General features: G+C 49.9%; 1 protein-coding gene and 1 long non-coding RNA gene across 4 annotated transcripts in view; one reads left to right on the top strand and one right to left on the bottom strand.

Moving 5' to 3' along the window:
• Positions 1-2,870: 2,870 nt before the first annotated feature.
• Positions 2,871-7,622, bottom strand: LOC135282258 (uncharacterized). The gene is made up of 2 exons (XR_010348532.1): positions 7,499-7,622; positions 2,871-4,513 (listed from the first exon to the last, which is right to left on the bottom strand). It is a non-coding gene; the product is annotated as an uncharacterized LOC135282258 (long non-coding RNA).
• A 109-nt stretch (positions 7,623-7,731) lies between these two features.
• The window catches only part of MMP24 (matrix metallopeptidase 24), a 44,140-nt gene continuing 37,794 nt past the window's right edge, over positions 7,732-14,077 (top strand). The window contains exons 1-2 of one of the 3 annotated variants that reach the window (XM_064391870.1): positions 7,732-8,342; positions 10,365-10,513. In XM_064391870.1, coding sequence (XP_064247940.1) covers positions 7,881-8,342; positions 10,365-10,513 — 611 coding nt within the window. In that variant the 5' untranslated portion in view covers positions 7,732-7,880. Of the gene's footprint in view, positions 8,343-8,490; positions 8,548-10,364; positions 10,514-14,077 lie in introns of those variants that run through there. The other 2 variants (XM_064391872.1, XM_064391871.1) reach the window with 2 other exon arrangements.

Raw genomic sequence — 14,077 nt, 5'->3', positions numbered from 1 at the left:
ATGGTTTGGTGCTGGCACAATGCCAGTGCCCCCATGAAAATATACTCTCCCTAGTAGCTACTGTGAGGTGTGATCAGAATCAGAGCAAAGCAGGCTCCAACCTAGGAATAAAGGAAAAAAAATTAGTAACTACAATATCTAAAAAGGAACAGACACAGAACTCAAAATGAAAACCCTCCTGTCTCGGTTTGACCTGGAAGTGAGTTTTTGGAAAAGTTGTGGTCAAACCAATCAGTGGCCAGATTTGTAATTGGCACTTGTGGTGGCCACTGAGGTTTGGATATGCCTCTGAGAACACACAGGGGTTAAAAGCAGGAGATTCCCAGAGAACTTTCCCTTTGGGAATCCGGCGTTGGTAAATGGAGTCTGGACCTCTCCCCTGCCCAGCTGCGTCTGGCTGGGGCAGGGGGAGGCCATGCGGCCTGTGGGGAGGAGGCCAGGGCCCCAAAGGTGCAGGGTGGAGGAGACTGTGCAGGGGTGGAAGAGACCTGGGGTGTCTGGGCAGCCCCCCCAGGAGAGAGTGATAGAGACTGTGCTGGCAGCAGGGCCGGCCAGAAGCAGGGGATGCGGCGAGAGAAGGTGCCTGGCAGCTGTGGGAGTCCTGGGCAGGCAGCAACTAAGATTTTAACCCCTTAGTAGAATAATGGAAACCTTACAAATACTGATCCTCCTGAATCAGAATGAGCAGAGAGAGATGAGAGATGAAATGGGCAAGCATGAGGAAAGCTAGAAGAGGTGAGAAGGATCCTAGGTGGGAAGAGATGATGGAGTGGCCTTGGGCTGGACTCTTTCTTGTGTGGCCATGGACAGACCCATGTTTTTCCCTGTGACCCAGAGACTGTATTTAGGGGGAGGCAATACCTTGGAGTCAAAAGTGAAGCAGCGGCGTGAACAGAGACGGCTGAGGAGGGTGTGGGATGCCCTCTGTCTCAATGGAGAGGAAAATCTCTGTTCATGAGGCCCCTCGGCCCCAGGGGGTAAATTAGGGGGGGACTGGTGTCCTGAAGTTGAGAGACTGCTGCTTTTTGGAACTGGGTGGAGCATCTTTAAACGGAGAACCCTAAAAGCAGTCTTGGCCCGTGTCCAGTGGTGAGAGCACTGGACATGGAGGGAAGAAGTCACGAGGGCCGATGTTCTCCGGGCAGTGCCACGAGTGACACGGAAACACAAGAGATTTCAATTGTGTTTCCGGGAGAAGCCTATGGTACAAGGGGGGACTCCTCTCTCCCTGACGGATTTGAGGGTTGATTATTTGAGGGGTAGTGATGGACTGGAAGTTGACTACCTGAGAGATGGTGACTGGGTAGAAATCTAAGCTGTTATTTCATTCTGTGGAGAAAAGAGAGGGGGGAGGAGGAATGTATTTGGAGGGTTTTCATTTCTTAGCTTTGTGTGTGTGTTCCTTTTAAATAGTGTAATTAATAAAGTGTTGTTTTGTTCCCTCCATCCCAAAGTGAGAGCCTGCTTTGTTCTGTTTCCGGGTCACATCTCACAGTAACCATTTTAGAAATACACCTGCCAGGAGGGCCCTAGCACTGTGCCAAAGTCAAACCATGACACCTCCAAATACCCCCATTTCCTCCACAGCATGAATAAAACCTTAGATTTTCACCCAGTCACCATCTCTCAGATAATCAACTTCCAGTCCATCACCACCGGTCAAATAATCAACTCTCAAGTCCATCAGGGAGAGAGGAGTCCACCCTTGCACCACAGGCTTCCCCTGGAACACAGCTGAAACCTCTTGTGTTTCCATGTCACTCGTGGCAGTGCTCAGAGAACATCTGCCCTCGGTACTTCTTCCCTCCATTTCCAGTGCTCTCACCACTGCACATGGTCCAGAACTTCTTTTAGGGTTCCCCTTTTAAGGATGCTCCACCAGTTCCAAAAAAGCAACAGTCTCTCAGCTTCAGGACACCAGTCCCCCCCAAATTTACCCCCTGGGGCTGAGGGGCCTCGTGAACAGAGATCTTCCTCTCCACGGAGACAGAAGGCATCCCACACCCTCCTCAGCCGTCTCTGTTCACGCCACTGCTTCACCGCACTCTCTTTGGCTTCAAGGCATTGCCTCCCACTAAATGCAGTCTCTGGGTCACATGAAAAACATGGGTCTGTCCATGGCTATACAAGAAAGGCTCCAGCCCAAGGCCACTCCATCATCTCCTTCCACCTAGGATTCTTCTCACGTCTTCTGACATCTCTCACTTGCACCAACTTTCATCACACTTGCCCATTTCCCCATTTCCTCTGGTTTCATCTCTCTCTCTCTCCTCATTCAGATTCAGAGGGATCAGGATTTGTAAGGTTTCCATTATTGAAGAAAAGGGTTAAAATCTTCACTGTGTCTGCCCAGAACTCCCAGGGAGGCCGGTTCTCAGTGCTGCATCCCCCACGTCTCCTTCTGGCCGGCCGTGCTGCCAGTCCATGATATTGAATTTCAAGGCAGCACAGGCACTGGCTCTCTCTCTCTCTCTCTCCCTATCTCCCAGGGGACAGGAGGGGGGCCCGATGCTTCTCAGGCTCCTCCACCCTTCCATCTGGCAAGGCCTTCACCCCCTGCTCTGCCCAAGGCTCCGGCCTACCTCACCCGGCCGCATGGCTTCCCCTCCGCCACCCAGCCCTGGCTGGGCAGGGGAGCTCTGAGCTCCTCCACTGACCGGGACCAAGAGAGAGTTCTCCTGGGAGTTCTCTGCTCTTTTAACCCCCTGTGTTCTCTGAGGCAGTCCATACCTTCAGTGGCCAATCCAGGTGCCAATATTCAAATCCAAGCACTGATTGGTTTGACCACAACCTCCCAAAAAACTCACTTCCTTCTCACCGTAGTGTTATATTTGCCCAATTACCCCATCATAAAAGAAACCCAAACAAAATTAAATGTAGTAGCAATTTTAATTAAGTAGCTTAAAATATATAAAATTGAATACACTCAAAATATTGACAATATAATGTGGTTATGATAAGGGATAATTTGGTTCTTATAATAGCGCATAAGAAAAAATAACCACGTGGGGTATGCGTGGGGTATGGTGGGCAGGGCTTGACCCCTGTCCCCTCACGTACGAATTGCCAAGCCCAAAATTCCCCTTTTTATACTGTACATCATCACCATCTCCTCCCATTTTTGATTTGTCACACTTGTATCTACACCCTCACCATCACCTTTACTACGCATGCTCCACCATATTTAGGTGGTCGCACTGTTCTTTGGGGTCATCTCTGATGAAGGCCTCTCCTCTTCCTCAATGTCCTTTGATTCACCTTTTGGATTACACCTGCGCACCAAGCTGGTATAATGTAAACCAAAGCTAATATCATACAAGCCAATATGATGTTCTAGTATCAAAGCAATAAATCTCATATAATTAACATTTTTCTGGATGTCCAACCAAATTTTCTTCTTCTTCCAACTAAATTTAGTAATAGTTATCTTTTGCTTTTTCCTCTTCTGAACATCAGCAGGAGAAGAGCAGGGGGCCCTCCTCTCCCTTTCTTTCTTGGCATTACACCTTTAACCATTTTATTATTTCTAGATATTAATTTCTGTATCAATATTAATTACTGTTTCAATTGTATCTGCATGAATCACAGCTATTTATTACACTAGGGCACCCCATCACCCAGTTTACTAACAAAGGTGTCAGAAAGGACTGCACTCAGCATTGTCCTTCCAGGGTCCACCGCTAGACTTTGTGCCACTGATCACCAGGGTTCCAAGAAGGTACATTCTGTGCAAGGAGTCTTTGCTTCTATGTACAGATTCAGAAAGAATTGGCAGGATTTACAACAGGGATTTCAGCTCCATATCTTATGTGGGGAAAAATGGAATGATCCATGCTCCCTCTCACTGGTGGTGGGTAAAGTGGTCCTGTTGTTGGTGGCAGTGGATGTCACCTGCACAGAAACTGTGCCAGACTGGTGGGACATACTGTGGGAAGGAGCACTCTGAGGGAGGTAAAAGCTGGTCTGTAGAGATCATTCAAAGACTATTCTTCAATCCATAGAAGCCCCTGTTTTGTGAAGATCAGAAACAACTCCCAGGCAAGGGCTGAAGCTGCAATTCTGCGAGTTCCTTTACCTCCTAGGTCAATTTCTCCATTAATGATAGAAGACTGTCCTAGTTTAAAAGACACATGCCTTCCAAGAAAGCTGGGAATCTTCCTGAAATGGAGAAATAGCCCTCTCCCTCCAAATTATTATGACTTGAATTAGGGGGTGTACCACTCTGCTGCCTTGCACTCCAGCTCGTACTTGAGCTCCAGCGTGTCCGCACAGCAGCGCTCAGCAGGGGAGTCTCTTCATTCAAGGCACAATTGTCCACAGTCAATCTCCATTCTCCATCAGACTCATGCACAGGCCAAGTGGGGCTGTTGAAGGGTGAGTGGGCCTTGCTGACCATGCCTTGGCCCTCCAGCTCACGGATCATTTTGTGGATGTGGATCATGGCATCTCCGTTTGTCCAATATTGCAGGTGATGCATCTTTGAGGTGGCAATTAGTACTTGTTGTTCTCTTACCTTCAAGAGCCCAACAGCAGAAGGATTTTCAGACAGCCCAAGCAAGAACTTTCAATTGCCTAACACCCTCTGCCTCCACAGCAGCTATTCCAAAAGCCTACCGGAGTCCTTTTGACTAAAGTCTTTGAAATAACAACTCCAGAGGAAATCTATGCCCAGAAAACACAGGGCCTCTGGATCAGTCCCAATAGGATGTTTCTTCCACTCTTTCCCAGTCTAACCCACCTCAGCTTCCAGCAGGGTCAACTGCTGCGATCCCCCTGTCACCCCAGCAATGGAAACGGGTTCTGTCCCCACGTGTCCTGATGGGATTGGAGTACACTGCGCACCAGTGTCAGCAAAAGCCTCGTATTTCTATGGCTCTGATGTGCCAGGCATCCACACAGCCCAAAAGACAGACACAATTTTCCCTGGCCTCTACCTGGCTAGAGGCAGGGCCTCTCTAGTCCTGGCTACCATTCCCTCCCTGGGTGTATATTCTGGGTGTTCCTACAAGGGGATCTGACATATCCTCCCTTGTTGTGGTGTGTTTCTTGTTTTATTAGTATGTTTACTGTTCTATTTGTAATTTTGTAGTTTTCTTATGCTGTTCCTTTTGTCCCCTGCTCTTTTCCCAGAACTTTCCTCACTTTTCCTTTCATTAGATGCCAGTTTCTCCCTGAGCCTGCCTCCCCTTGAGAATTTTCCCTGTCAGTTTTATATTTCTTCAAACTCCATTCGTTTACTGAAACTTTTTTCCTCCCTTGAAATTCTTTATTCGTTTATACATTGTATTCCCCGCCTTGTTTTTCACTCACAATTTTCCAGATTCTCTCTTTGTTAAAGATCATATCCTCCCCTTGGGACCTGCCCCCATATATAAGTTACTGTCTGCCCTCAGTTCGTGGTCCTGGGACACTGAAGAGGGGAAGTTCTGCCATCAAATAAAGTTACCCCGGGACCCCTGTTGCTGTTCCTTTGTTTCATCTGAGCCATCACTGGTAGCTGGGATTTAGAGGAGCTTGGGGGCAGGGTGTTATGAATAAAAAGTTATCTATTTTTTTAAATTTGCAGAGTAAAACAAGTTGGACCAGTGCTGTTAAGTTAGCTTCATTGTTAAGAGTTCTTCTTCAATTACCCGTTAATGGTTGGTGATTAACCATTGTCCCCCTGATGCTTGGCAGGAATCCTGCAGGCACCAGGAGAATGGGAGTGGCATCAGAGCTAGTATGCAGATGAGAAATGCATTGCACCCAATTTTGCAGTTTTCCAGGAAAACCCCTAAAAATAACGAGCCAACATAGAACTAGGGGACCTAAGTGATGTCTAAGGGTGGGAGCGTAGTCCAGTGACTGCTTGGATCCTTTTTGATTCTCACCCTAACCTGAAAAGATGTTGACTAGAGAGACAACCCGAGGTGTTGGACCAAAAAGACAGAATCTCCTAATCTCTCGTGAGGACGGAATCCCCAGCTCTGCCTGCAGATCTGCGGACAAAGCCGCATCACCCTCCTCCTCCGTGCCACTCCTGGGAGCAATGGCAGCGTGGGCGCGACCCGTCGATTTCTCCCCACCTGAGCTGATTCTTTTCAATAAAGGCATGAAAAAGGAGAAAGATCTCCTGCCCATTCATTTCACAGGGCACACAAGAAACGGCATTGTCTCTGGGGCCACAGCTGGCTGTGCTGCTGGAGCTCTGAGGAGAGCTGATTTGAGAGGCTCTCTGTCTGCTGGGGCCATCTGAGCCGGGGGGATTTTTCTTTTCTTTCCGATTGTTTTATTCCTTCTTTTTTGTTCTTCTTTAGGATATAAATATAGAATGTGTTCTAATAGCCAGACTCCCAGGAGCTTTCTTTGGTGACTAGCGTCTGCAGGGCACGGGGGAAGAGGGGAAAACGGGTCCTTGTGGCAAGCAAGCTGCCAGGTGTGCAGGGGGGAAGGGAAATGGCCAGAAGCCCCTTGGCCTTTGGTGGTTCTGCTGACGCCTTTCAGCTGAGGACAGGGCAGCTGGGCAGGGGCTGGAGCTGTGGGGATTCCTGCCAGACTGGTGCCTGGAGATGGCCACAAGCCCTCCTGCCCAGCCAGGCAACACCACCTGTGTCCTCCTGCCCGTGTGCTGCTGTCTGGATTGCTGAGGGCTCCGAGGTGCCTCTTGATCCGGCTCCTCTGGAGCTGCCTCGGGGCTGTGCTGCTGCCAGGCAAGTTGGCTGGGCTGGGGCAGACCCTGAGGGGATGACGGGGCAGTGGCAGGCTGTGAAGGGATGAGGTGCTGCGGAGGCCCTGACGGGGCAAGGCGATGGGAAGGCAGGAGGGCCCTGTGGGAGGGAGTGGGTGGCAGGAGACTCCGAGGGGACAGGAGGCCCCTGGGGGGCTGGGCTGGTGCGAAGCCCTGAGGAATTGGGTGTCAGGGCATTTGGGAAGAGGCGAGAAAGGGTGCTTGTGTGAGGACCAGATATGGGACAGAGTGGTGCTATGAGGAGCCCCCAGAGAGCACACTCGTTTCGTGCTGAGAAGAAATGAGTTTAACTCACACTCCCAGGAAGTTTTATACAGACCTCTGCAGTTCTATCATTTCAAAAACAAAGATCAGTTCAGCCTTGTAGTGCAAATGGGTCACACTAAGGATTCTCAGAAGGGTCTGATTGCTCCATGTCAGCTGACATAGACTGTGTTGTTGAGAGCTTAGGGTTGTCCCTGTTGAGAAATGAAATTAAGTTTACAGAGCAGAATTGCAGGCGCTCAGTGAGTGTGGGAGGAAGGAGTTCCCTGTCTGAAGTCCTGGCAGGGGCTGATGGTCAGAAGGGACAGAGGAATAGACTGCTGCCTCCCTCCATCCTCACAGACATGTTACACAGTATGCCCCAAACAGAACGTGGGTTTGTCATTCCTATTCCAGGACAGGGCGTGAAAAAAAATAAGAAGACCCAGAACAGAGCCGAGATTGATCTTGCTGGGCTGAAGCAGCAGAGGGAAGATCTTCTGTCTGCTGGTACTTTCCAGTGCTTACCTGGCTGAGAAGAGGCTCCAAGGTGCCAAGCTGCTCAGGGGCAGAACTGGCTGCCTGCAGCGAGCAAAACCCTCCCTGAAAGCAGACCGAATTGCCGGGGAACAGGAGGGAGCTATGATTTGGCCTGGCAGGAGGGAAGGGCTCCCGTAGCCTGTGAGAGACAGGGCTGGTTGTGTAGGTGTCGGGGGAATCCTGCTGATCCTGATGTGCTGGAAGTGTCCTGGGAAATGGGGTGCAATTGGAAGGAGGGAGACTGGTGAAGTTCGTGGATGAGCTTGATCCGTCGCCCGCTACCTCTGGTACATAGCAGTTCATCTGGGAAGGCCTTCCACAAGATAGAGACAGTAAATGTCCGCACGAGACAGCCCTCATTCCCTGAGGCATGTCCCTGCTGACTGCCCCTCCAGCTGCCCTGCTGTCGGCTACCCGCAGCTGGTATCACACTCTCTCCGGAGATGGTCACACCGAAGAACAGCCTTTCTTAAGGACACTTTGCATATTCCATGCTTTGCAACACGCCGGCCGCTCACGGCGACCCGCGGCCGCCCTCCCCGCGGGGCAGCCCCGGGCCGACCGGCAGAGGAAGCAGCGGATTCCGCTGCCCGCCTTCCCTTTCCCTTTCCTCTTTCTCCGTCCCCCTTCCCCCTTCTCCTTCCGGGCAGCCGCGCAGCCGCAGCCGCGGCGCCGGGGCCGGAGCGCTCCGAGCCCCGCTGGTGCCGAGCCGGGCCCGGGCCCCGCCGGGGCCATGGCGCGCTGCCCGCGCCGGGCGCTGGGCGCGGCGGGGCCGCTGCTGCCGCTGCTCTGCGCGCTGCTCCGCGCCGCCGCCGACACCAGCACCGGCCGGGTAGGTCCGCGAGCGGGGCCGGGCGGGGCAGCGGCTGCCACCGGCGTCCCGGGGCCGGGATGTGCGCTGGGTGTCTCGGGGTGGGCCGGAAAGCCGGGCGGGCCGCGGTTCCTCCGCCTTCTCCGCCAGAAGCCTTCCATCACCTCCCGCAGGGCTGGCTGAGATGGGGTGTGCGGGCACAGCTCCTCCGGCCGCGCTTCGGCAGGTTGGGACCGGCCGGAGAAGCAGTGCCCGTGCCCGAGCACCGGCCGTGCTCCTCCTGTGTGATCGTGAGCTGCAGTCTCCGGGAGCAGCTTCTCGGAGTGTCCGGATGGCTGTCGTGTGGTGCCCCGTTCCCGCTGCCGCCTCCGAGTGCGGTACCCGCGAGGGCAGCCCCACTCCCAGCTCTTTTGGTTGCTGTGCTCTCGCTACTCGACGGGAGCTAATGTTGGTTATAATGGAGTCTCCCAGCATTGTTGTGCTTGTCAGAGGCTAAGGCAGGGGTAGCAAATGGTCTTGGAGCAGTTTTGCAGCTTAGCTTTGTCTGAAGCTATTGGTGATGTCCGTGTTTCGTAGCGTTGCACGTGCCCTTGGTGAACTTTGGCATGCCCAGTTCATGCTCTCGTGTCGCTTCCCTACCCCATTTGGGGCACTGCCTCTGGCTCTGGGGCTCCTAACACAAGACCGTTGAGGAGCTGCTGGTGCAAAGCCAGAGGAGACCACAGAGATGTTCTGAGAGCTGGAGCTGCACCGCTCTGAGCCAGGCTGGGAGAGCTGTGGGTGTTCACCTGGAGAAGAGAAGGCTCTGAAGAGACAGTACAACCCCTTCCAGTTCCCAAAGGGGCTCCAAGAGAGTTGGAGAGGGACTTTGAACGAGGGTCTGGAGGAGCAGGACGCAGGGACTGGCTTCCTAGTGCCAGCAGGCAAGGTTAGATGGGATATTGGGAAGGAACGTGAGGGTGGGCAGGCCCTGGCACAGGGACCCCTGAGCAGCTGTGGCTGCCCCTGGATCCCTGGAAGTGTCCAAGGCCAGTTGGACAGGGCTTGGAGCACCTGGTGTGGTGGAAGGTGTCCCTGCCCCTGGCAGGGGGTGGAATGAGATGGGCTTCTAGCCCTTCTGTGATTCTTTCTCCTGCTTTGGAAGCAGGGCCCTTCCCTCTCCCTAATGGCTTCTGGTATCTTCTTGTTGCCACAAAGAAACAGGGATTGTTCTCCCACTTCTGCTTCTCCTGACTTGAGCTCCTTTCCTGCTGCTGTGTTATGTTAAGGTAGAGCAAGCATCTTCCCTCCCCCTTCCCTAAGTGATCATGCTGTCACTGGGAGAACAGGTCGTGCAGGTGATTTATCAGTGCTGATGTGGTGAGGACTGTCCTGTGGGTCAGATTGATTGGGAAAAAACTTCTAGGGTATATGCTGGTCTCGTAATAATCCTGATCTAAGAATTGAATCAACCAGGAGAATGAAGCACTAGGGAGTGTGCATGAAAAGTTATGGGGAAAAGTTTATGAAAACAAGTTTTTATTCTACTACTGCTATTATTATTGTTGTTGTTATTATTACTTAATATTCTGGTTCAGCCTCATATCAAAATGAGGGAAGGGAATAGAGGAGAGGAAAAAAAAATCCTGAATAACTGTATGTTTTTGAAAATGTTGTCCTTAGCATTTTGACAAGTTTGATATGCAGTTTTATCTAAGGATGCATTTTAGGATGGAGGCAGGGAAAGGGACAGAACTCCTTGAGGAGAGTTGGCTATTTTCCTGTTCTGACAGTTTGCTGGTATTAGCCGTTAGTTGAGGAAACACCCACCTCATCAGGGTCTTCAAACTTTCAGAGTGTGGTTTTTTTGGCTGTTTGATTTTTTGTGTGTGTTTTAGGTTTTTGGGGGTTTCATCTGATATTACCAAACCTAACAAAAAAAAAAAAAGAGAGATTGCTGAATTTTTTGGGCTAGTTTGTCACTTTTCCTTTTGAGGAAATGTTCTGAACTGTTATGCTGAAAACTTACTGTGGCATCTTACCATCTGTTTCTTTCTTTTTCAGGGTTGGTTAAAAACTTATGGCTACTTACTTCCATCTGACAGCCAAATGTCTCCCTTGCAGTCAGGAAAAGCTGTGCAGTCTGCAGTTGCCACTATGCAACAGTTTTATGGAATCCCAGTAACAGGAGTTTTGGACCAGACAACTATTGAGTAAGATTAATATAGGCTACTTTTATATTTCTCTTTCTTAATGCACTGTCATATTTCAGTATGAAATATGTATTTCATACTGACAGTATTTTTTGTGAGTCTGAGGAGAAGGTCTTGGTACTCTTGTTCTTTGAGCACAGATACCCATTGCTGGTGCACAATCAAAGCATGAATCCTGTGAGCTTCGGAAAGTGGAGGACATCAAGGGTTTAATTTACTTCCATCTCTGTCTGAATTTAGGTTAAAATTCTGGCTCTAGAAATTACTTTTAATCTCTTTCCTAATTAATTTGATTTGTGCATCTCCATAGATGTTATTTGTGGAGATCCATAGTTTGAGCTGAAGCGAGTTATTATAGTCTGATGATGGTAGTCAAGGCTGCTTAGCTCTCCATAGTTGCTATTTGTTGGACATTAGATGTTCTCTGCTGTCTGTTGGCCATGTGTTGTTGTTTGTGACCAGGGTTTTGATAGCTCAGAAGCATTGATATAAATCACCAGGGCTGCAGGGGCTTTGTTTTTTCATCCTCTCTTCAATGTGGGCTCTGAAGGGTGGTGTGGAAGTGGCTCCTTATCTGGTTGCCAGGGTGTCATGTAGTGGCTGAATCCATCTGATGTTGATCTGGGAAGCATCTGATAACTAAAGCAGAATGCAGAGAAAGTCTTACTAAGGCTTTCTGGGGAAAAAAAAGCACCTCGTGGTGAGCAAAAAGAGAAAGCCCAGTGGAACTTGCTTGGGCCCTGCATAGTTGTCCCTTGCTACATTAGCAGACCCTTTCAGAGCATGCTCTGCCTGGTTCTTCATCTCTCCTCATAGGGCACACTGCTGGCAAAAGGGACATGGTGGCCCAAAAGAAAGGGCCATAAAGTAACCAAATAATGTAAAGAACAAAGTGGCTTGGTTTTATGCCTTCCAGACTGCAAGAAGAGAGAGAAACAGAAGAAATTAGTGAATTGGACAGGAGGGGATCATCCTGGGCTGGGACTACCTCTCCAGTGAACGTAACATTCCTCCTTTAGCTCACAGGAAGAGCCCCTTGTTCTCCATTGAGGGGCAGAGAAAATCCTGTATGCTTTTCAAATGAGTTGAAAACAAAGTGCTTTTTAAAGGTGGAAATTTTCCATCTGAGATCTCTTTGCCATTAATAACATGGTTTGTAGGTGAACGCTGAAGCAGAGCCATCAAGCAACGCTCTGTGTGTGTAGTTGGTGTGTAGAAGGTTGGATTTGGGATGCTGATGATTTAGAAAGGGATGGGGAAAGAAGGGGCTGTGATATTAGGGTGTTAGTTTGGAAAGTTAAGGAGCTGCTTCTGCTGCTTTCTGAGTGATGGGGAAAGGCACAAACTGTGAGTGGGAGTCCTTGTTTTAGGAAGTAAGTTTTTCTGAAAGAAAGGAAGGTGTTCCCCACATTTTACTGAGTTTGTGTTTATGGGCAGGGCTTAATCAGTGCATGAGCTGATGAGTGAAAAACCTGGATGATTCCCTCTTCTGAAACTCAAGTCTCGAAAGCGTGAGACCTGAGCTCCAGCCAAACACTGGTGTGCTTTGGAGGCATGTTGGGTTGCTCTGCCTCCATCTGTCCTGAGTCAGTGGGTCCATATGCTGCATGGCAGCGTGGAATTTGCCTAGAATTTGCATGAACAGAAAAAGAGGTCCAGGTTGCTGTTAGCAGTGAGCCTGTCGTTTGAGCTGGAGGGGCATCTGCCTGGGCTGTGTTGGGCTGTCACTTCCTCAGACCTGCATGTGGAGGCTGAGCAGAAGGAAGAGAGCTGGCAAGGCCAGCTGCCTCCAAGGCCTCTGAATTACTCAAGCATTTACTAAGCCATTGTTTCAGTCTGCGTTAGGAGTTTTGAGATTTCAGTTTGGGAATTTTTCTGTCACTTCTGTCAGTTCTGTCTTTTTAAAGTGACTTTACACTTACTACGGAAGCCTAAAGTTTCTCATCTCCTTTCCCACATGCCTTCAAATCTGGAGCTTGTTTTTTCCTCCAAGATTGGTACCTAAGCATGTGGAAGCCACCATGCAGGTGCTGCTAGTGGGAGATAGAAAGAAGCACCACCACAGGTGATGCTTTTTGGTGCCCAAAAGGAAGTTTGGGTGGGGGTCCATTCAGCAGAGGATATATAGTTTCCTGTAAAGAGAGCAGGGAGAACACATAAAACAGCCTCCTCAGACCCTGCAACTGATGATGCCTCAGCAAGTTTTGTGTCTGCCTGCAGCTGGTGGGCTGAACTGTGGTTTTGTGAGCAGCTGAGCAAGGATATGCTGGAGCATGCTGGAGAGAAGGCACACTAGTGCAGAACAAAAGTGGTGATTTGTCTTTGTCATGGTCAATCACATGGCCTTGGAAGGAACCAAGGAATAATCTTACTTGTGTTGGAAGCATCTTGTGCTTTGTCTTGAGCCTGTTGTGCAGGTCTCTCACCTTGGGGTGAACCACAGCTGTTTAAAGATACCAATCCCACCAGGTCAAGAGTAGGGGATTGACAGTGACAGCTCTCTCTCTTTAGGAGAGTCTTGTGAAAGGGTTGAAGCCTGAGCTGGGGAGAGCAGCTGTGTCTGGACAGGAACTGGATGTCACTGCTTTTGGAAATTGCTTGTTTCCTGATGCCAAGCAGCTGGAGGAATGCAATAGTGTGTGCTTTAAGAGTGCCAATAAATTTTGATGATCCAGTGTTACTGGTGTTCCCATTTAAAATAATAAGAAGGGGGGGTATCTGAATCTTGCTTCAAGTAATTGTCTTTTGTTGTTTCTGGTGTGATGATTTCCCCTGGAACAGAGTGAGGTATCCAAACTGCTCAGTAGAGAATAACTATCATAACGCTCAGCTACAGATGATTAACAGCAGCAAGTTACAGCTTTGTGAATATTTTGCCACAGACCTGCCCTGCTGAGAGGAGGAGAGATAGCTGGATTTGTACCATGTGATTAGACCAGGGCCCATATGTCTGGGAAGTAAGTTGAATCAGGGAACTGATCCAGATAAACATTCTCAGCTTGACATTAGCTCAAGCTGACGACAGCTCGGGTACTGCTGAGCTCCAACCAGGTAGCTGAGCTCTGCTCCTTGGCTTCAGACAGGCAGTATCTGAGCTCTGGAACAAACTGTGGAGAAATATGGGGGTTCAGACAGACCTAAGTGAAATGGGGGTTTTATATCGTTTAAATACTGTATTATGAGGAGTTAGGGGCCATGGGCAGCATGAGTCTCAGCAGCTCTGCTTTGGAAGCTTTGGCTCAAGAAGTCCTTGAAGCCCCAGGGGTTGGTATTGCAGCTTCCTCTGGAACAGCCCCATGCCCCTGTGCTGTACCTGGAGCTGGCAAAGAGGCAGGGAATTTGGCTGTTGGAGGGAATTCACTTTCTGTGGGGTCTCTGTGCAGTTCTGGCTTTGATAATAGTGGGCTGAGCTGTGTAAGGGTGAATTCATGTGGCCAGCTGGGCATAGGGCAAGTGTTGGGAACTTGGCAAGGTGTTCTTACAGGAAACAGATGCTGAGGGGTGAGGTCCTGCTGGTGTGTCAGCACTGCCCTGGACAGCCCCAGTGACTTCTCCACACATGCA

Source organism: Passer domesticus, chromosome 16 (genome assembly GCF_036417665.1).
Source record: "Passer domesticus isolate bPasDom1 chromosome 16, bPasDom1.hap1, whole genome shotgun sequence".
Classification (NCBI taxonomy): domain Eukaryota; kingdom Metazoa; phylum Chordata; class Aves; order Passeriformes; family Passeridae; genus Passer; species Passer domesticus.
This window is presented reverse-complemented; position numbering and strand designations above follow the sequence as displayed.